Source organism: Mixophyes fleayi, chromosome 3, assembly GCF_038048845.1.
Source record: "Mixophyes fleayi isolate aMixFle1 chromosome 3, aMixFle1.hap1, whole genome shotgun sequence".
Taxonomy (NCBI): Eukaryota; Metazoa; Chordata; class Amphibia; order Anura; family Limnodynastidae; genus Mixophyes; species Mixophyes fleayi.
This window is the reverse complement of record NC_134404.1, coordinates 120,933,696-120,956,590: the sequence shown is the minus strand read 5'-3', so window position 1 is coordinate 120,956,590 and position 22,895 is coordinate 120,933,696. Positions and strand designations below refer to the sequence as shown.

Below are 22,895 nucleotides of genomic sequence, written 5' to 3'. Positions count from 1 at the left end.
GGCCCGATAAAAACCTGTAGTGTACCCAACCTAATATTTTGTGCGTCCAATTCTGTTCTCTTTAGAATTCAACTAAAAGGGGTCAATAGTTGAAATGGTCTGAATAGATGTATACTTAGTGAAAACTGGACAAACTTGTTTACACTTAGGCTTAAGAAAAGGTCAATGAGAACAGTCAAGCAAAATAATGTGAAGTGAGATTTACGAGGCCACCACACCTGCATTAGAGAATGTTGATGTATGTTGATTTTTATACACATCCAACCCTAATTCAGGCCATTATTGTGGATTTTTTGCTGTAATTCCACTATTGTGCAAAGGTAAAAATGTCAGATCAAAGCGCTACAAATTTCCCAATATTAAATTCTGATAAATGGTTCCTATTTTACTTTAATGCTGCACTACCACCCCCTAGCTGAAACCCCAGTCATTTTTCAGAGAGATTTTTCTCTCAGCCTTAGTTGAAAAGATGGTTGAGCTTTCTTGATGTGTCATTTCTGTAATACAGAACAGGTAGAGTCCCCAGGGCTCTGAATGCGGTAGGGAGCATGTGCTGCTTGTATGACCTCATATACCCTATCTTCAAAATAAAGGAAAGTAAGGTACATCAAGGCTACTTTTAATTGTTTAATTGTGCTGAAATCTGCCCCTAGTTGATGTACCTGCAATGAGCAAATGGCACCCCTTTCAAAGTAGCTGCTTGCCCTATTTGCCTAAGAGCAACTTACATTTCAATGTCTGTATTTTGAGTTGTACACAATGTAATATAAGAGAAAACTTAAGCCTAATGGGTAGATGTGTCTGGAACAAACATGTGGCAATCATCACCATCAAATCAAATACTGGTTTATGTCTGTGCAATATTTATATCTCGTAGCTAACCTATTTCAAGATCTGTGTCAAACAAATAAAGATGGGTCTCAAAGGGACGTGCTTACTGTTTTGCACATGCATGTAAAGGCCCCTGATTTGCTTCTCCAAGTTCAAGAGGCCGCAAACAACTCAACATACAGACGGACGCAAGTAATGCACAGTGAACCCATCTTATACCACTTTCACACTGCCGCCCTGGCAATGTTGCCGGATGACAGTGCAGGACACCCCGGCAAATTCCCGGGTAGACCGTTTTCAGACTGAACATGGGTCTACCCAGGTCTCCCTGGCAACATCACAAGGGGAGGTTTGATTGACTCCTTTTGTGATGTGTTTTTTTTTTTTGTTTTGTTTTTTTTACTTTACAATAGGTTTCAGTGAGACCCGGTTTGAAAAACCTGGGTCTCACCATTCAAACTGAATGCTACCTGGGTCGGATCCGGGAATAACCCTCCAATAGACCTGGGTCTAGTTCCTGGGTAGTCCCAGGCAATACCCCGGGTTTTTGAGGCAGTGTGAATGGGTTTTTAGATTTAATAAACCAAGTTTACCATATTCATAGTCAGTTTTTTACCATATAATGAAGTTACAAGTGAGGCTAATAACAGTAAAGCGTTGATTATAATTATGTTGAAATTTAAATCATTTAGTAGTTTAAGTATATCAAATAATTTGCTATAAATAATTCTTTTAAAAAAAACAGAGGGAACTATGATTGAAAGTCAGGTCCTGGACCCCTACGGCCAGGGTCTAGCAAACATCTGAGGAACGCCACAATATGGCCCAAGCACCAATCACCCAGAACAAATGTTTCTACCTTACAAATGATGCCATTTTCTTGCATAAAAATAAAAGCAGAATTTCATGACCTCCTTAGTCTTAAATAAACCTCTTTGTGTTTCCACAAATGTAACATATTCATATGTTTACAATATTATTGTCAAAATAAATTGACAATGACAAAATGGATACTAAAGTCAATTTCTATAAAATTGGCTATAGTATTTATTTCCTACGGAGCTAATATTTTATAGACTTTGTGAAAGCTGCAGGATAGCAAAAATTTAGTCTGTGAGGTACTGTTAATTAGTCTATACAATACATTTAGGGTTATACTGTTATTTTCATCTTGGTAGGTGCATTTAGTACTACACAGCTATCTTCAATATCTGTAAATGGAACCATTTTGTACCATTAATTGTTATGCCAAACATTAAAATCGGGGTTCTCACATACTTAAAGATGGACTCTATTTTGAACTTTTCACAGTTTTATCGAAGTGCTTATGATAAAATTGTCCTTATCTGTGTGGAGTTTGTATGTTCTCCACGTGCTTGATTGGGTTTTCTATGGGTGCTCCGGTTTCCTCCCACACTCCAAAAACATACTAGTTGGTTGATTGGCTGCTATTAAATGGACCTTAGTCTCTCTCGGTCTGTGTGTGTGTTATGGAATTTAGACTGTAAGCTCCAATAGGGCAGGGCCTGATGTGAGTAAGTTCTCTGTACAGTGTTGCAGAATTAGTGGAGCTCTATATAAGTAGCTGATTATGATGATGATATATGGCTTTTGTTTTAGTATGAAACACATTTCTTCTGTGTAAAACACATTAATTTTTTAAAAAACATTTTTTATGAGGCACTACTCTCCAGAAAATATCACACTTGAGTCAAATATGACCTATCATAATACAATACTCCATTTGAAGCTTGTTTTCGAAGTATGTTACATTGACTTTAGACCACGTTATGTACCTTGTGTTCATTCTGTATTTTACTGAAATGTATTAAATGCTCCAGTTATATCTGAAAAGTGAATTTTGATAGTCATGATTTATTTGTTAAACTAACTTTATTCACACAAGGCAGCAAACCTTACCACTTTCCTCCTTGCAAAACGTAATGACCATCTCTGGTGCTCCTTTCATATACGTAACTAGTTTATCCTGTCCAATCTCTTGAGTAATAACAGACATGCGCTGTAGGCTGGACGAAAATGGAAACTGGTGGACGATGGCAATTCCTTCCACTGGATCCTAGATGGTTAAAATAATTGGTAAGTGATAATCTGCCAGCTGCTACAACGCAATTGTATTATAGTGTATAGCACAAATTAATACTATTTTTTTAACATTAATTAATTCAACCCATATTTCTTTCTTTTTTTATGAAACACCAATATTAAGTATTGTTGTAAAAAACTAAAACTGAAGTCACTGAAAAACACTGTGCATTTGCAAATCAACTCAGCACTTGGTTAATTATTTAATGTTTTAATTAAAATATAGATACTTTATCCTGAATATCTTTTTAGCATTTTTCACTGACACAAGTAGTGTTTTCAGTGACACTGGCAAGGACAGGCGACCTGAGACCTCCATGGGGGTTAAAATGAATAAACTGCTTAGTTCTGGTGCCTAGAAGAAGCCTCACCATTCTGCAGTCTTGTCCTGGTTTCACAATCAGGTTGGATGCGGAAATATCATTATTTTCTGAAACCGACTGTTGGAGTTCCTAACAAAATATAAATCACAGCTGTTATGGCAGTTTATACAGTAAAAGGTAAAAGAAGATGAAAGGAGGTTGGTATGATTAGACAAAATTGATAAATATGCAGTTTAGTGACACATTAACTACTTTAAAATTTTAATAGCTGTATGCAATATGAATTTTATATTTGGAAGACATACATATAAACAGTGTCTTGGGGAGCTATATTTGGAAGATGATGCTTTCACTTTAAATTTCTAGTATTTAGTCACTTTGGGCCTGATTCATTAAGGATCTTAACTTAAGAAACTTCTTATATCACAAATATCAACTTTAAATTTCAGTGTACAAATAAGCTATCAAGTATTTGTGTGCTACATGAAAAGACAGTCAGTATTTAACTTATGTGCAAAACAGAATACTAATTTGCACCCCTTGCACTGTAACATGGTTTTGTCCAGGGGACTGAAATAAGAAGTATCTTAAGTTAAGATCCTTAATGAATCAGGCCCCTTTGTTTCTTTGTTTGTTGCTGTATTGAAAATTGTGATCTAATCAATTTGTTTTCCTTTTTTATCTAGAGCTGCTGATCATATTGGTGTCAAATACATGAATAAAAATAATAATAATAATAATAATATATACACAGAGCATACTTTAGCACCCATTCTGGCCAGTAATGTAACACAAAATACATAATTTTCGACAAAATGCAGAATGTTCATTCTATATTATATGGTAAAATCACCACTATTCCATTTCATAACATGTAATCCATTCTTACCCATTGTGTAGCTTCAAACATTTTCAAATCCAATGGATCTCCTTGCAGTGTTCCATCAATGGCAACTAATGAGTGGCAGCTTGTTAAAGCTCCGAGTAATGGTCCCCATGGCAAAGTGTTACCTGGTGTGAAGTGGTGTACATTCTGGAAACTAGCAGGAAGAGATTATAAACTATCAGAACATATGCAGCTTCTCAGGTCAGTTACAAAATCTATTTGCTAATAGCAGATAATTAATTTATTAATATAGGCAATGTTTTTATAATCTTCTAAAGTTAGCATATGCATTAAATGAAAAAGTCTCGTTGACTGTGATGGGACCTACATATCTTGTTAAAACTCAATACAAAGAGACACAGAGCAGTACAAATAAACCTAATATGATGCAAGCTCTGTTTACAAGATCTGTGATTTATAAGATCCAGTCTTCTACCTATTATTATAATTATTATTATTATTAGTATCACTACAGTATATTTCATAAATTATTTAAGTAAATCAATAAACATAACAGATTTGTATACAAAACTGAGTATACTGTAAACACAGTATATTCAGTTAAAAATAACATTCCGAGTATATATGAAACATACCAATTTCCTTGGGAAGGAAGCACACCCCATAGGTCCAATCCATCTTCTGTTAGAGTTCCAGTCTGCAACAAAAAGACATTATAGCAAATGTACACGTACTGTGTCTCACAATCCTGTTCCTAGTCTCTTGTCACAATGATTGCATTATTCAGACTTTTGGTGTTATTTAATATTCACAATATTTATTTAATGTTTATTATGTACAAGGTTAAGGGCATAGTTTCTATATTATTGATATGGAAAAGGACTCCGTTGGAAATTGAAGCCTGCATCTCTAGAACTAGGCATTATGCTTGGGACCTGGTAGAATCCTTACCTTATCAAAACAGATAATGTTCAGCCGACCACATACATTTATTCTTTGAGGACTGACACAGAAAATCCCGTTCTTTTTCAGTCTACGCTGAGCATACATGATACCTGTAGATAAGGCAGCTGATAGTGCTGGAGGAACAGCAGTAGTGATAATAATCAAAGCCTTTATCACTATTTCAGTAGGAGACTCCTAAAAGTTAAAGACATAATTGTATAATGTTTCAGTAGTAATAATTGTAATAAAGAAAACAATACGATGTGCTTTAGTATGATAAAACATGATCGTGGGAATGTAAACACTAATGCAATATCGGACCTAACAGCTGTTTATTGTGTGATTGGAATGATAATTGGTTGAAAATCCTATAATGTGTACCCAGCTTAAGTCTCTGAAAAGAGGTGTTTCTTAAGCGAACATTTGAAAGATGTAAACGGATAATCTGATATGGTTAAATAGGGATTTCTATAAGTGAGGAGCAACACTTGAGAAGCTTTGAGAAGCTTGAGAAACTTTGAAGCCCTTAGTTTTCACCAGAGAGAAGGAGAATAAAAAATATTTTTTGCAGCACAGAGCTTGTACAGGAATTTGTTTCAAGATCAGATCAAAGATATAACGATTGGAACATTATTGGATAAGTTACATAACAGATTGTATAGGAATCCAATACAGGGCAAATACAGAGGAGATGAGGTGAAGCAGAGTAAGTCTTGTGGCAGTGCTGAGGACAGGGTAAATTGAAGATAGTCTGTGGAGCTGTAAGAACACTAAGAGAATGTTATAGTAGTCAATGCAAGATACTGTGAAGGAGTAGAATACTATTGTAACATAATCAAGTGTAATTAAATGACATACACAGATGCACTGCTACACTGTATCAAGTAGCATTAACTACAATAATCTTGGGATTGCTAGCTAGAATTTAGATGCAAGAATAAACTCCATATTACCACATCCTAGTCAGACTGGGACTGCAGAGTGTTGCTGCAGAATGCTGCTGCTGCTGTGATTAGTACTGGGTAAAGTGATGTGATGTGTATTAAAATAATTAGCGCATGCAAACTTCTGGATTCAGCTATATTCAAATAAATGTGCCATTCCATTGAATGTATTTATCTTACCCCTTGCATGACAAAAACAGCCACCGTGTAGATTGTTCCAATTATAGCAACACTCGCTAGAATCATCAGAAATCTGAAGGCGTCTCTGTATAGTTTAAAATTCATGGGTTTTGGGTACAAAATGGATCTGACCAGATCACCTTTAGCAGTATTAAATCCTGTAGATACATTAATAATCATTATTCAGATTCTGTTCAAAAGATAACTTGCACTCTATATTATTTTTTCTTGTAAAGTATCTAAATCCATTTATTCCCAGAGGGGCTAACAAATCATTGCTAGTGTTCTCCATACATAAATTAAGGTATAGTATAATTATATAAGGCGTGGTTGATATGGCACCAGTACTCCACACGTGTAAAAGATCTGTTGTAAAGCTACAGATACAGTATCATGCACATACAGATGAATATTTCAGTGAGTTTATCTTTTTATAAAGTTTTACAACACTTGTCTCCCTCCCCCCCACAACATTACCTACATGACATTATTTATATCCCTCTCCCTTCCACCTTCAACCTTATTTTTGTATTTTCTATTATTTTGCTAAGTTGACAAAAAGGAAAATGTACAATTGTGTATTGTCTTTTTTGTTTGTTTGTTTTCCAACACTTCAGATGGTGAAGTAATCAAAAATTCCCCAGCTTACATATATATATTAATCTGTGCAAGCATAATATTTCTGCCTATAGCCATGCATCATTAAATATTACACAATTAGGTTCACTCTCTTTTTCTTTCGTTACAAATTATTATTCATGCTTGATTTAAAAATGTGGAAGACTCATAGATTATATTTATTATTATAATACACAGTTAAACATATTGCAGAGAACGGGAATCAAAGGTGAAATAAACACTGTAATTCTTTATTTCAAATAAAAACTACAAAAGTTACATTATTATAGTTATAGTAATTATTTTGTCTTAGACAAAATTCACATAATATTGAAGTAACATAATACAATATATGTTAAGTATTTTAACTAACCAGTTCTTAGGACAATTGCCTTCACATGTCCATGACCTGCTGACTTTGTCTGAATGACTTCAGTTCCAGAAAAGAGGATATGCCTTTTGAAGTCCTCACCACTGTGTGTCTTCCAGGGCATGGTATGATCATTATGAGGTAGAGGAGTCTTAGATACAGGGATACTTTCACCTGTTAAGGAAATGAAAATAAACATTTAACACTTAAAGGAGAACTAATGCAACTGTAAATATTACTTCCCTTTTAAACCTAAACTTATGTAGTTTATTATTTAAGTTTATTTATGTTTACAAAATGTATTTACTCCACAACCTCTGCTTAGTCCTGACATAAAATTGACAGATACTTTTAGAGAGCACAAAAGGTTCTTGTCTCAAAACACATTTAAAAATTAAACATCACAATGGAGGAGGACATTATTCCAAGATGATGAAACAATTTAATAATCATTATTTACCCAAACTATAATAAAATCTATGAGGAAAGTTATTTGTATGAAGCACATTATTGTCCATCTTGTGCAGTATGCAGTACCTGTGAGCATGCTTTCATTCACAATACACCCTCCACTGAGGAGTAGGGCATCACATGGAAGGAATAACCTCTTTCCTGTAAGGACTATTACATCACCCGGCACCAAGTAACGCGATTCTACCTCCTTACACTCTGCAAAGAAATTTAGATTGGAATCAGTTATGAATTATATAATAGTATTGTATTGTTATTGTTATTTTGTGACATTATTATTATCAGTAGTAGTAGTAGTGTTACTAAATGTAGGCATATTTGTGATGGTTGCAGGCTACTTGGCGCTAGTTTCCAGATGTTCATGTCCTGGAGTTTGGGATCCTCTCCTACAAGACTAAAAAGATGTGTGACCACACCTATCTGCAGCTCAGTATAGTGGTCAGCAAGGAGCAGAGTAGAGAGTCCAGTGTGAGGCCAGTGTGTCACCTGTAAGATTCAAGGGTGTTATATTTACTATACTGCGGATTTGAAAAAGTGGAGATGTTGCCAATAGCAGCCAATCAGATTCTACCTTTCATTTTGAAGAATGCACTAAATAAATGAAAGCTAGAATCTGATTGGTTGCTATAGGCAACATCTCCACTTTTACAAACCCGCAGTTTAGTAAATCTAGCCCAAGAGGTTTGATAAGACAGCTCAGAGAGGAGCTGAGGAGACGGCATGGTGGAGAGAGCTCTTGAGGGAACATTGTGTGTCCTGCAAGAGCAGGACGGACTGAAGAGAGAGAGACACTGGCTGAGGACGGCACCTCAGAAATAGACAAATGACTTTGTATTTGTGTGTACAGCCATTTAAGATAAGTGGCTAGCAGCCAAGCTGCCCTGTAATTAGAGAGGGGCCAGTATGTGAGTTAGTGCCCTAGGGGACTAGGTGTTTCTTGTTTTCAGATACTTTCCTGACAAGTAAAGCATTTTTATATTTAATCTTGGAATTTGATGGCTGTATACACTTATTTTGCTTCAAAACAGTGAGCACTGACCAAAATATATGAGCTAATTCCTTGTCACTTTATCTACTATTTCCAGAATTTCGCTAAAGGTAAGGGGTAGATTCAATTCCTAAAGAACAACACGGGGAATTGAATCTGCCCCTAAATGTTTTCTTTCCATCAAATAGAGCCGTGATGGCTAACCTCGTGACCCGCCGAGGCAGTTTGACTGACACGCCAGGCAAGTCAGTCAAACTGCTTGTTTTAAACATACCAAATATTTTTTCTATGCAGCACCGCCGCGGACGCTTCTTTGACAGCACCGTGGCTGCTGTACAACTCCCCATCGGCGAAATGGAGCTGCTGTGCCTGCGCGGTCGCAGCAGCTCCTCCCTTGCATATCTCCCGGCATTACTGGCTGGCTTCCCTGGGGCACGGTAGGGCTTGCACTTAATATATCAAATATTAAATTGTAAAATAGCTTCAGATCCTGCCACAATCGATCTTATGTAGTGTTTTTATCAATAGACCAAAGACTCCATTTCTGGTGAGCCTGCAGGGTATGCAGTGCTGTGTGATTATATATAAATATTGTATTATAGGATTAAAAATCCTACAATACAATATATATAATCACACATCTCTGCATACCCTGCAGGCTCACCAGAAATGGAGTCTTTGGTCTATTGATAAAAACACTACATAAGATCGATTGTGGCCAGTATCTGGTTTCACCCTGTAGCCCAATGACTATATATATATATATATATATATATATATAAGTATATATATATATATATATATATATATATATATATATATACTTTTATACTTTTTTTCTTGAAATGACACGCGATCCGAGGAAGGCTACACTTTTTTCCGATTTTTGACACACCAAGCTGAAAAGGTTAGCCATCACTGAACTAGATCAATGTTTCCCAACCATTTTTGTGCCATGATATAAAGCAGGATGTGTCCTATCTAATGGGCATTATACTTGAAGTATATTTTAATTTTAAATTAAACAAGTTAGTGTTCATTCATGTCGTTTCACAAGCAAACTTTTGTTTAATAATCATTCCAGTTGTATTTATTATTCTTTTAACATTGGCATGTATCAAGAAAAATAATTAGGTCATTTGTTTAAAAATGTATCCTCAGTACTCCATAATATTGTACAACATATAGAATAAGAAGAAATTGTAAAAATACTCATACATACATACAAACATTCATACAGACAGACATATAATAAAGAATAAGGCCAACTGTAATTGTAATGTGCAGTTACTTTAGCATTAAAACAATTTTAAGTGATTTGCATTGGGTGTCAGTGCTGTTTGTAATTATTTTGGTGATGTCTGTATATCTCCACTTTTACACTGTGAACTCTATTCAATCCAATGAGAGTAGCTCTTCTCAAAATATGAAAGGTATATAAAAAGCACATCAAGTTTACTTTACCAATATTCATAACAAGCTCAATTTTTGCGTGTATTTCTGTATTTATTGTTAATGTTGAATACCTCTGTTTTTTTGGAGTATGGTCACCTTGACACTGTTATTGGATTCCACCAGATTGTGAAGCTTGACAGATTCCTTTAGATAAAAGTTGAGTAGTTATATTTAATTTAGGAAATCTCAACTTGCATTTTGTTATTTACAAATGTACATGAAATGTTTATTCAAACATAATAAAAGCTAACAAGACATTCAGCGAAAGTTTACATGTTTGCCCGTATAGATTAATGTTACATTAAAAAATATGATATATATGTAAGTTGAATAGAAACATAATTACATATTCACTGGGGGTTCCTGTCCTTTCCTATAAGTTACTCTCTGTTGGCCTGATTTTGAGTTAGGAGCAAAGAAAAGGAGCAACTTTGCACTTGGACCATGTTACAATGCAAGAGGTATAAAGTGACTTATTTTTTTGCACGTAAGGAATATACTGGCTGTTTTTTTATGTAGCACAAAAATACTTGATAGATTTATTTTATTTTTACATCTGTTCTATAGTGGCTATTTGTGTTTCTTGTCTGCCTTAAAACTATGTAAAATATGAAATGTATAATGGCAAAATGTTAATTTAAAAGCCTTGATAAAAATAGCAAAAACACTATTAACTATCAGTTGACTATAGGAAAATTGTCCTTTATCGTAGTATATTTTGTACACATATCTAACATCCTATTAATTATATTTTAGCAAAAAAATAAATTTAAATTGAAGCTCACAGTAAATGAATGAAAAAGTAATGCATTATAAATCATCAACTGAATTGTGGCCCTAACGCTGAATCTTAGGATGTGAAATTGTTAGAATCCCTTATTTCTAATCAGAATAGACTCTGTAAAAAGATTATTGGACATGTTTTACATATTTTACATACCTTTCTAAGATCATGTACTGTAAAAATGATGGATACGAGAGTCATTATAATAACGGCAATGGAATATTCTATGAAACCTACAGCCAACCACAGAGCCAGACTACAAGCTTCAAATGCATAGAAAGGGTTTAAGACCTAAAACAAAAGCCAAAAACAAGAAGAAACAATTAAACATAAATAATCATACAAAGATAAGCATAAAGACCCATTAAAATAGAATGTCAAATGTTGTAGGCAAGTTCCAAAATTATTGCTAAACAATACCTTATTGAAGGATCAAGTACACTTTTGAAATACCCTTGTTCATTAATAGCTGTTACGAAAAATTCACATTTGGAAATCTGAAGTGGTGTTCTATTTAGAATTTATTTACCACAGGGCTCTGAGAAGCACCTTGGTAAGAGTTAACAGCTGACTTTTCAAACTCGGCAGTTGTCGCTGATATTTTAAACATCTGTACTCAATTTTTAATCAATTTTCAAACATACTATATCTCTATTTTGTATAGTCTTAATGAAATGATTTCTTTCTAAAATAGTAGTGCTCATCGATTAACTGGACTATCTCATTCACAGAACACTGGTACAAATTAATGACAGGAAAAGCCTGATCTGGAGTGGATGTGCCATTTAAAGCTTACTGATCTGAATCACTGTGAGATCTATAACTAAACCAAGAGATTAACAGCAACATTATATCTCAATCATCTCCAATGGTTAATGGTTCAGGTTCCTAAATGTGAATTTTTCATAACAGCTATTAAAGAACAAGGGTATTTCAAAAGTGTCCTTGATAAGGTATAGTTAAGCTATAGTTTATCAATAAATTTGGAACTTGTCTACAACATTATATCTCAATCATCTCCAGTGGTTAAATATGAATAAGTCAGATATGTGAGGTCTCAAGTCCATCAAGTGAAGACTTTAATCCACTTACTTTGGGACTCCTTTACCCAAACTAAATAATATAGGATTATTTTCTCTCCTGATATCTCTGTGAGCCATCTGGCATTTATTAGCTGTATGTCTACTGCAATCTGAGGTTGTGACTTGGGCATTCATCATTCTGAGGCATGAATAGACATTGGGTGCAGGAATCTTTAACTGTTGTATCTGTGTCCTACCATATCAACTGAAACCCCCAGTGACCTCTTAACAGTGTCATCTTGGCCCTATCCACACCATCTACCTCTGCCATTATCTTCTCTTCCCCTCTCCTTTACTTGCATACTCTGGAATGCAAGGTCTGTCTGTAACAAGCTTGTTCCCATTCATGACCTATTAATCTCTCACTCCATTAGCATCTTTGCTCTCACAGAAACCTGGAGCCAACCTTCTGACACTGCCTCCACTGCTGCCCTCTCATACAGTGGTCTATCCTTTACACACACTCACTGCCCTTATGGCTGCTGAGGGTTGCTTAGGCATCCTATTATCTCCTGGCTGCACCTTCAGCTTTGTTCCCCATGAACCCTCCCTTTTTCTGTCTTCAGGATTCACACTATACATCTCTTCTCTCTATCCACCTTTGCAGACTTCTACAGCCCCCTGGGCCCCAGCTCCCACTTTCTCAACAATTTTTCCGCCTAGCTCTCACACTTCCTTTACTCAAAGCTCCCCACTCTCATCCTTGGGGACTTCAACTTCCCAGTCAACAATCCCACTGGGACTGTTCCCAAACCCCTTTCCCTCACCTCTGCGCATGGTCTCAACCAGTGGACTCAAGGTGATGACCACTGCCTGGACCTTGTGTTCTCTCATCTCTGTGATATCTCTGACTTTCATCCCACCTTCTGTCTGATTACAATTTCCCTTCCACCCTCGCCCCCTCCTGCCCCCAAAACCTACGCAACCTGCATGACCTTTACTCATCCTGATTCTCTGTCACTATTGAACCACTCCTCTCCCTTCTATAATTGCACTGTTTACACATCCCTGGATGAACCTGTCCCTTCCACTGACTCTGTCTCCAACATTCCTTGACCTAACCCTGGCAATCCAAGCTCACTTGCTTCCTATAATCTAAAATACTTGCATATATATATATATATATATATATATATATATATATATATATATATATATATGTGTGTGTGTGTGTGTGTGTGTGTGTGTATATATATATATATATATATATATATATATATATATATATATATATATTGTCCGGCACTGGATATATTTACACCACTCACCCTGAAGATTCACAATCACAGAAAGTACTCAGTGTTTTCATTGTGCATCTTAAGAAATTTATGAATACTATTTTGGAAACAATAAACCATGTGTCCATGTACTGCTCTTGATAATGCTTTGTCTCTGCTAGAAAAGCTCAAGTATCCATATCCCTGCACTGTACATTTTGGGTGTGTGTAGTTTGTTCATAGTTTCAGTTAAACCCTACTTTGAAATTTCTTAGTTTACTCAAGTAAATATTGCAGAATGCATGGTTCGAATGATCGGAATTTAGTTTATTTTGCTGCCCCTAAATAAGGCCATTTATAAATGCCTCATTTTCACTCAAATTTATACTAGAGTACCTGTGGTTCAATTTATTTGAATGAAATGTATTCTAATTGGGCCAGATAATTATCTTATGTACACCTCTTTTTCATTTAAATAAATTCATCAAAAGCTGTGGTTCAATTTATTTTAATATACTCTATGTTGCTTGACTAAATCGAATGTCTTCTAAATGCTTCTTTTTCACTAAAATTAAATCTTCATTGGGTATGGTTTAAATTATATTATCATACTTTATTCTAACTGTGTTAGATAATATTCTGTTTATGAACACTTTTTTCCACTTAAATAAATATTGCACTGGGTGATATTTAAATTATTTTAATACACAATAGTCTAATTGGGAAAATAAATAGTCATCTAAAAGCCTGTTTTTCAGTCAAATAAAAACTTCCAATTTGTGGTTCAAATTATTTTAATTTATTTTGACTTCACTAATTTTTCTGTCTAATAAATTCTTCTTTTTCACTGAGATAAATACCACAATGGTTGAGGTTGAAATACTCTTCATATACTATTTTATACTATAAATGGGATAATAAAAGGGTCTTCTAAATGTCTCTTTTTCACTTAAATTAGGCAGCAATGAGTATCAAAATCTTTTGGCAATATACTCTATCCTAATTGAGACTAAATTACCTACACCTAAACACCTATTTGTCAGTAAAATAAATACCAAAATAGATGTGGTTCAAATGAGGTTTATTTACTCTAATTGTAAAAGAATATTGTCTGTCTTTTCCACTCAAAAATATTGCAATTTGTGAGGTTAAAATTAATTTATTATACTTTATTCTAATTTTGAAACAAAAATGTCTAATAAACTCATAATTTTCAGTAAAATAAATACTGTGATAATTCTACTTGTAAAGGAAAATGATTGGACTTCTAAACACCTCTCTTTCACTCAAATATTGCATTGCGAGTATAACGAATATGCTCAAGCTAATCAAGTATAAATTATAAACTAGAGTTCTAATTATGAAGAGTAGAACCAAACAAAATGAAAATTTAAACAACAAAAGTTCAAAAGCAATGGTGACAGACAACCTTCCGGCTCCCATCTCACATTAGTCACATGAGAGAGAAAAATGGGAAAGGAGAAAACTAGGTGAACAGGCTCTCTCTATATGAATTGAAGTTTTAACTGCAGATCAGTTTATTGATTCATAATTTCTAAATTTGGTAGTCCAATTGACAAAGTAGTGGCAAATCAAATTTTGAATGATTCACTCATCTCTAATTAAAGTTCAGTTGCCTTGTCTCAACATAAAAATGAGAGGGAACAAACTTTACATTACAACGATCATTTTTCTTCACTGGCCATCCCAGAGACTTGGTCCATACCTTTGTTTTGGATTTATTTATAGTTAAAGACAAGGAAGTCTTAATAATGCAGATTTTGGACAGTCTATTTTACAATGAGTACAGTTACATTTTACATGCCTGACTAAAATTGTTCATTTCAGTTCTTAGGTTATGTTGTCATGTATTTAACTATTGTAGTACAATGGTCTGGGGACATGAATATGAGGGTTGTTTTTAGTTCAGAATTGCTTTCTCAAACACAGTGATATTCTCACTACTGTTTCTTTTGCTTGCTTTGGATCCTTAGTTGAGTTATTACCATGTGGCACTTCACTCCAGATACTTTCACCTACAATTTACCTCTTTGAACAATAACTTCCAGATTGGTTCAATATCTACTTCAATGCTGTTTGGCCCACAAATCGATCTTCTAAAGAGAAAAATAAGAATTCAATGTCACATGTCAGCAGTAGCAATGTATATATTCTATGTCAGGTAGAAACAAATATTTGTATCCTGTTTTCTTAAACTGCAACGTTATTATGCTTTTTGTGATGTGTCAGATTCACATGGAATAGCATTTCCCAAACTATTTTTTTTTACTGGTTTTCTTTCTTTGTTTTGACGGGTAGAGTTGCAGGGGGTGGACTGTTCATATTTTATTGATAATTTTATATATATTATATGGAATATGGAAAAGAGAGCAAAATACACCCTTACATGATTCTTCCCATAGGTATTTTCTAATCATGTTACATGCTAAGACTATACATTACACATCACACCATAGAAAATCACCTATACCACAACCCTGAAGAAATCTGTATGAACAGATGAAATGCATAGGATGTGATGTCATATGGGAGCGTTACATGGCCTATCAACACTGTGTGGCCTATGCAAGGAGCAGTAGATGAGTCAAGTGCATGTTAGAGAGGCATGCAGTATAGACAAGAAAGCCTGTGAATGGTGGTACATTACAGAGCTGTCCCCTTCATGTAAGTGATTGTGATTTGATAGTTTTACAATGAAAGCGATAGGAGAAGTGGCGCTTTAACACACCACAGATTAAAAGTCCACTTTGACCACTGTTACATATACATAAAAGAGAGATATAACAGGGAAAACTTCTGGTACCTGATCTTTTGCTCCTCATTTGTTAATCCTGAAGAAAATTTTGTGTGAATGTCATAACAGGTAAGGTTGTCCTCAAGAACCCTGCAGGGACATGATTTATGAATATGAAATACTTTAGATGAACTGTATATTTGTGGAGAGTAGTCAAGTCTTGTATAACAAATCTGAACTCACCCTGATCTCAGAAACTGTTGCTCTTCTTGGTCCCAAATATAAGAGATTTTTTGTACTCTTATCAGTTTAACCTGTAAATGTCAATAGGAAATAACTATTTATGCTTATTATATTTTCTGTGCTTTTTACAATTAAATTTGAAATATCTTAACTACTAACACCTAAAACACACATAAACACCACACCTCATCCACAGCTACTTCATTCAGATATGGTTTTTACACACTACCTGTTTTTCAGGACCTCTCTAATATGTATTTACTGTCCCCCCTCCATTTTGCATGTACCCAATGTCTTCAGAGTAAGTTCTTTTGCCTACCCCCCTTGTCTCCTATATGTACTCCAACATACCACTTTCTCCTTTCCTGTAACAGTGAAGGCACCAGTTTGGCTTGTTTATTAGATATAGCAAAGTTTCTACTTCTGAATTCTTGCAGGTTCTCTATATGATGATGCTAAAGCACAGTGCGCTCTCAAATTCAAAAGCCTTCTATACTGGCTAATCAGCCTGTGCTGTAGCTCTGGATCCAAACGCATCTATGGAATGAACCAATGATCTTTCAAAGATTAATTATTATTTTATCAATAAGTAATATGAACATACATGATAATTTTATTATGGAATTGGGCAGCACGGTGGCTAAGTTGTTAGCACTTCTGCCTCACAGCACTGGGGTCATGAGTTCAATTCCCGACCATGGCCTTAACTGTGTGGAGTTTGTACATTCTCCCTGTGTTTGCGTGGGTTTCCTCCGGGTGCTCCGGTTTCCTCCCACACTAAAAAAACATACTAAAGTTAAATGGCTCTTATCAAAATTGACCCTAGTCTGTGTGTATGTTAGCTCTAATGAGGCAGAGACTGATGGGAATGTACTGCCTGGAATTAGAGGCACTATATAAATAAATGGTGATGATGATAGTAATTGATATGTAGAGAAGAGATCCAGCGATCCCCCTACGATCGCAGGATTTTGTGAAAGTCCCTACCTAGTAGTTAACTAGGAAGCGATCAGGGGAAAAGTTTGTTCCCCAAAATACAGTATTTTGGGCTACAAACTTTCCCTCAATTAACTACTAACTTTCCCAGTTAACTACTAGTTAGGGACTATCACAAAATCCCGCGATCGTAGGGGGATAGTACCTTTTGACAATCTAATCTGCAGCATAACCTGCTTCTCTTTGAGACTGATTTTTTCCACTAGGTACAGCCATTTTTCCTAGTTAAATTTTGACTGTAATATATTTAGAAATTTTGGGCTCACTTATAGTACAGACAGTGGAAAATCTTCTCTCTATCAATATCTATGAGATGATGTGTTATAATCACACTCACCTCTAGTTATTATTGGATTTGCATACATGAAATGTGTCCTATGCATGGACTATTGTAGCCATCTATTACACTTATAAATGTGCATTTTTTTTCATGATAGTAGCTGAGGCAATGCAATTTATTTTGCATTTTTAACTCACCTTATCACTGTTTATGCTTTTTGTTATTTTAATATTTCGCTCTTTACCCAGCCAATTTTCTTTTCTTTTTAATGCATATCCAATAAAATTTAAGTTTTATTATTGACCACTATTACCATCATTACGGTAATAGTGCGCGTAAATACTATTATTACAGTACCTTTCACGCTGGATTTTAGCTCGCGGCTCAGGGAGCTGCGAGCTGAAATCTGGCTTAGTATTACCGTAATAACGGTAATACTTTTAACGCTGCGGGAAATTCAAACAATTGAATATGCCCCTAAATGTAGCAATCTGTAAACTACAGTGCTAAAAATGTAACTTGCTATTAAAAATTCTACAGTTTTTTTAATGCAGCTCAATTGAGAGGAAACATTGCCCTGGAAGTATGGTATTTAATATCCCTGCTAAACTGGGGGGTCTGGAATTATAAATGTTGAAAGCTTAATCTAACAAGATCTCTTTTGAAGAAAGGATGCATTGAGGATATGCTGTTTAGGGCAATCCTATATAATACATTTTTTAAAGTTGCCCCACAATCATGCAGATTTTTTAGTCAATCTGGTATTTTTTTCAAATTGTCTGCCCATTGTATTGAGTGTTTCCCTGTCTTCACAGATAAAAATCTGATCTGTTCCAATTAATCTACTTAAACAAGATCTAATAGGGCGCTTCACTCAGGTGTGCAGCTGTGTAAATACCACGGAGTTTCCACACACAACTCCACAATAAAATACACTGTAATACACAAAATGGTACGTACACTGGCGCTCCCGTTCTTGAAACACAGAGAACTTCTAAATCAGAGAGATACACTCCCTCAATCCTCTCATCATGTGAGGTACATAATAAAAAAGAAAGAAAACAAACATAGCATAATAACGTAAAACATCAAGTATAGTCCACCACCACTATGGGCATGTATGGAGTGTTCAAAACTTAGTGATGATAATAAGTTTCAATACAGCACCCGTGATCCTTCCTTCAATTTCCTCCCCCTCAGGGTATGAGCTTACATTCAGGAAGTCAAATATAGGCCTGTAGAATAATTCTCAGTTTCCTTACAGACGTCTCAGCACGTGTGTTGTCACACTCCACTCCAAACATATAGAAATATACAAAAGAAGGAAACAAAGCAACCGCACTGGTGCATTATCTCACAAATACATTTATTCCTGATAAAACAGTGTAGCTAGCTGCTTTGTTTCCTTCTTTTGTATATTTCTATATGTTTGGAGTGGAGTGTGACAACACACGTGCTGAGACGTCTGTAAGGAAACGGAGAATTATTCTACAGGCCTATATTTGACTTCCTGAATGTAAGCTCATACCCTGAGGGGGAGGAAATTGAAGGAAGGATCACGGGTGCTGTATTGAAACTTATTATCATCACCAAGTTTTGAACACTCCATACATGCCCATAGTGGTGGTGGACTATACTTGATGTTTTACGTTATTATGCTATGTTGGTTTTCTTTCTTTTTTATTATGTACCTCACATGATGAGAGGATTGAGGGAGTGTATCTCTCTGATTTAGAAGTTCTCTGTGTTTCAAGAACGGGAGCGCCAGTGTACGTACCATTTTGTGTATTACACTGATCTGTTCCAGTTGAAATGTATTTGTCAAGTAATAATTATTATTCAAATAATTGTAATATATGCCATTTAAGGTGTTAGTGGCCCTATTTAACAAAGAAGCACCTGCGCAGTGGTACATGTACCACCGCTGTCCTCTATCACTATCGCCTGGCGTCAGCACCTAAAGAATGTGCATTATTATTATAAAACACTTTTTCTTTTTCTTTTTTATTAAGTTATTTTATTTTTTACTATCATTTTTTTTAAATATTTTAAATTTTTTGTGAAAATGGAGCTAGAAGCCCAAGGCCATGTCTTTAGTTACACTGCACATGTAGGCCCCTTACCATCATTTATAAATACAGAAAATAGTAGTTTTCCCAGAACAGAGTCTTCAGGAACCCCACAAGTAGAACACAGGATACTAAAGTTGTAGTCAAAGATTGACACAAACCAGAGTCGTTCTAACAAAGATGAGTGAAACCACTTAGCGCATTTGTTTCAATACCCGAGCGCCGTGTGTCCACCGTGCCCAAAACTTTTAAAAAATGTAGGTATATTGCTCCAGTCAACTCCTCATATTTCATTCAATACTTAATTTAATTACAGATTTTAATAGGGTTGTTGCTGTTGAATGGTTTGGCTGAAATCCAAATGAAAGGACCAAGGACGTTTGCTGATTTGTAAAAACTGCTGGCTTTGGAATTAATATATTTTGAACAGATAGATCTATAGTTTGAAATAATGTTTTTGTCACCACTTAAGTGGAACGGAAGGAATATAGCCATTTTCCATGTCTTGAGAATTTGACCAGATGACATAATAGAGTTTAGCAAGTCTGCAAGCCATTGAAGTGATTCACTATATTCATATACAGGTACAAAAGGCAGTAAAACAGGAATATATTTTTTTAAAAATCCAGGATGCATAAGAGCATAAAAATACATTATTATTATTATTATTATTATTATTATTATTATTATTATTATTATTATTATTATTATCTGCCAAATAGAAAATAGACCATTCATAAATTAACAAAATACACACATCATTAACCACACTGTATATATTACCTTTAGGTCTGTCTTTTGGATGGCTTTACTGATGATAGACTTTCCTTCAGCTATCATTGGCTGAACAGATGTTGTTTTCATTGATATATTCAAATCCTGCAATTGAATCCGTGTAACGTTTTTCCTAAAATATTGTTCAAATTCATCCTGTACATTAAAAAAAGATAAATTGTATGTTTAGTACTTGCTAAACATCATCCAGTATATTTGCTAACAGTTGTGCACTATTATATTTTCAGATAAACATTTTTTTCAGAATATGTTTCACCAATAGTCACAATTAACATTTGTCATCTGCAAACACATTTTATAATTCCTCTCTGTTATGATACAGAGCAGGGTTTATGATACTTAATTTACAGTACATTTATATAATTAAAAGTAATACTTACTGTGGTTTTAAGCAATATAGTGTCAGCCTCTTGCAAACTGCAAGGAATACAATGTGCCCATACGTGCCATTCAGGCTTCCAGTAGAAGAGAAGCCAAAGGAAGCCACAGGAAAATATATATCCAATGAGACAGGCTGCATTTCTGTAGAATTGTGCTTTATAGCCAAATGTTTCCTGAAGTAATACAAGACATGTCATAATACATATTGTTTACAATTTGACAGGGTACTTTACAGTTTGACACAACCAATTAATTGATCTGACTTAGATGTCACATATATTCTGAAATCTGATTGGCCAAATTTGTTCAACATTGTAGTAGTAGTGGTTATGGCCCACAAACTACCACCAATGGTCAGTTTGCACAATCCAACTGAGATCAGCTTTCGACTAGGTAGTTTTATGGATAATTTTCAATAGAATAAAAGAGCATTTTAGGCCCTGTAGTGGGTTTCCAAGAGCAGATGTAGCAAGCAGAATCATTCTGTGCAGAATGCTTCTCTAACTTACTGTTTATTCTTATGTTTTAGCTGAAGAAAGGCTTGATCACCTCAGACTCCATGACATTTAAATAAAGCCTATCGATGTGTTTGATTTCTTACAATTTACACCAGGTTTAATGTGGCCATGCCAGTATGTCAATATTTACTGTATAGAAGCACAGAATAATGTCACCAGGCTCTCAATCAAGCCACATTTATAACTTTCACCTTAGACAATAGTATACACTGGCAGCTAATGAGTAATGATTAATGTGTTGGTTTGCTATGTACAATATATGTTCAATAATGCATTTTGAACTTATTAAAACACTTCTTGACACAATAGCGCTTGCTTAACCATATCTGTTTACCATACACCTACTATGTAAATCATAACAAACAAATGCCATAGGAATTTTAGGGTGTTTGGAAGCACACAATAGCATTTAAATATCAAATTGAGTAATAAAGTACAGAGCTTATGCAATGATTTAGCAAAGACAGACCTACAAAAGCAAATAAGGTGACAATAACGCAGTCAAAGATTTATTTTTATTAAATTTCTAACTAGTTATTGTACTGATATATACTGATAAAACTCTCATCTGAGTATATACATTTACCAATTCTATATGTGTGCATATTTACACACATGCCCCTTATAAAATGTACGAACCTGTTTCACTGAATGTAGAAAAACAGACAATAAAGACCATTATGTAACTTATAAAATATTGGAACATCAGAGTAATAGAAAACAAATAATTAGTGATTTGAATATACATTTTGCAATAATTTATAGCAGGTGTTTATTAATCAATATTGATATTGATTAATAAATATTAATAATAATCTTATTACAAAAGCACTGACATTTTACATTGACAGTTTTATGAACAGATTATAAAGAATAGTCTCACCATCTCATTTTCTTCTCCTTGATTAAGTAAAGCATGATGCTTTTTATCAACATTTCTCTCCATCAACAAAGTTATTTTCAGATATTTTATGCCCAATGTTAAGCTTTCGAAAATCACAGCAGGTAACTGTTTTGTAACTGTTAATATACTCAGGTATGGAATGTTTCAACCATTCATTCCCAATAAGGTTTATGTAGCCTCTGTACTAAGAACACACCCCTTTCATTAAGCTGTCAATGCTCACGTTGGATAAGTTGCTTCATAGTTTTGAAATATGTGAATTGGCATATTGCAGTTACATCCTTCCTTATTTGTTTAAAACCTTCCGATGTCATCTAGTTTTGTCAAGTACGTAATGAAAATGTATTTACTATGCAGCCCTTTGTAAGAGAGTATCCTGAAAAAAAAAACAGCTACCATTTGGTTATTGCTATAGTTGATTTACATGTATTACAGCGGATCAAGAAAGTTGATTAGTTGGATTATCTATGAAGAGTAACCATTGATTAGCCACTTTCCCTGTGGAAGTTCCATCCAAAAATAGGCATATGAAGATATGAAAGGCCTATTGCATAGTTTTTTCTAATAGTGCACCATTTCTTTCCAAAAAATGTGGAAATTTAAACACATTTTGGTATCCACAGATGTATTTATTTGATTTGCAGATGAATAAATCACTAAAAAGTCTAAATCCACACAAAAATCCTTAAATGGGACAGGGACAATTATTCAAATCTTTTAGAAGTAGTTAGAAATAATTGGATTTCAAGTGATTTCCCTTTACTCTGGAACTGAACTGATCTGTGGTGAGTAGCAG

General features: G+C 34.7%; 1 protein-coding gene across 1 annotated transcript in view; it reads right to left on the bottom strand.

The window, feature by feature from the left end:
* The window catches only part of LOC142143974 (putative cation-transporting ATPase 13A4), a 42,548-nt gene extending 20,321 nt beyond the window's left edge, over positions 1 to 22,227 (bottom strand). Inside the window, exons 1-16 of the mRNA XM_075202278.1 lie at positions 22,079 to 22,227; positions 20,677 to 20,850; positions 20,285 to 20,431; positions 16,157 to 16,227; positions 15,983 to 16,063; positions 15,206 to 15,275; positions 11,016 to 11,150; positions 10,147 to 10,219; positions 7,699 to 7,830; positions 7,165 to 7,335; positions 6,174 to 6,331; positions 5,056 to 5,244; positions 4,740 to 4,801; positions 4,147 to 4,297; positions 3,306 to 3,386; positions 2,752 to 2,908 (exon numbers count right to left, since the gene is read on the bottom strand). Coding sequence (XP_075058379.1) covers positions 2,752 to 2,908; positions 3,306 to 3,386; positions 4,147 to 4,297; positions 4,740 to 4,801; positions 5,056 to 5,244; positions 6,174 to 6,331; positions 7,165 to 7,335; positions 7,699 to 7,830; positions 10,147 to 10,219; positions 11,016 to 11,150; positions 15,206 to 15,275; positions 15,983 to 16,063; positions 16,157 to 16,227; positions 20,285 to 20,431; positions 20,677 to 20,850; positions 22,079 to 22,141 — 1,915 coding nt within the window. The 5' untranslated portion in view covers positions 22,142 to 22,227. The remainder of the gene's footprint in view (positions 1 to 2,751; positions 2,909 to 3,305; positions 3,387 to 4,146; positions 4,298 to 4,739; positions 4,802 to 5,055; positions 5,245 to 6,173; positions 6,332 to 7,164; positions 7,336 to 7,698; positions 7,831 to 10,146; positions 10,220 to 11,015; positions 11,151 to 15,205; positions 15,276 to 15,982; positions 16,064 to 16,156; positions 16,228 to 20,284; positions 20,432 to 20,676; positions 20,851 to 22,078) is intronic.
* Between the last annotated feature and the right edge of the window lie 668 nt (positions 22,228 to 22,895).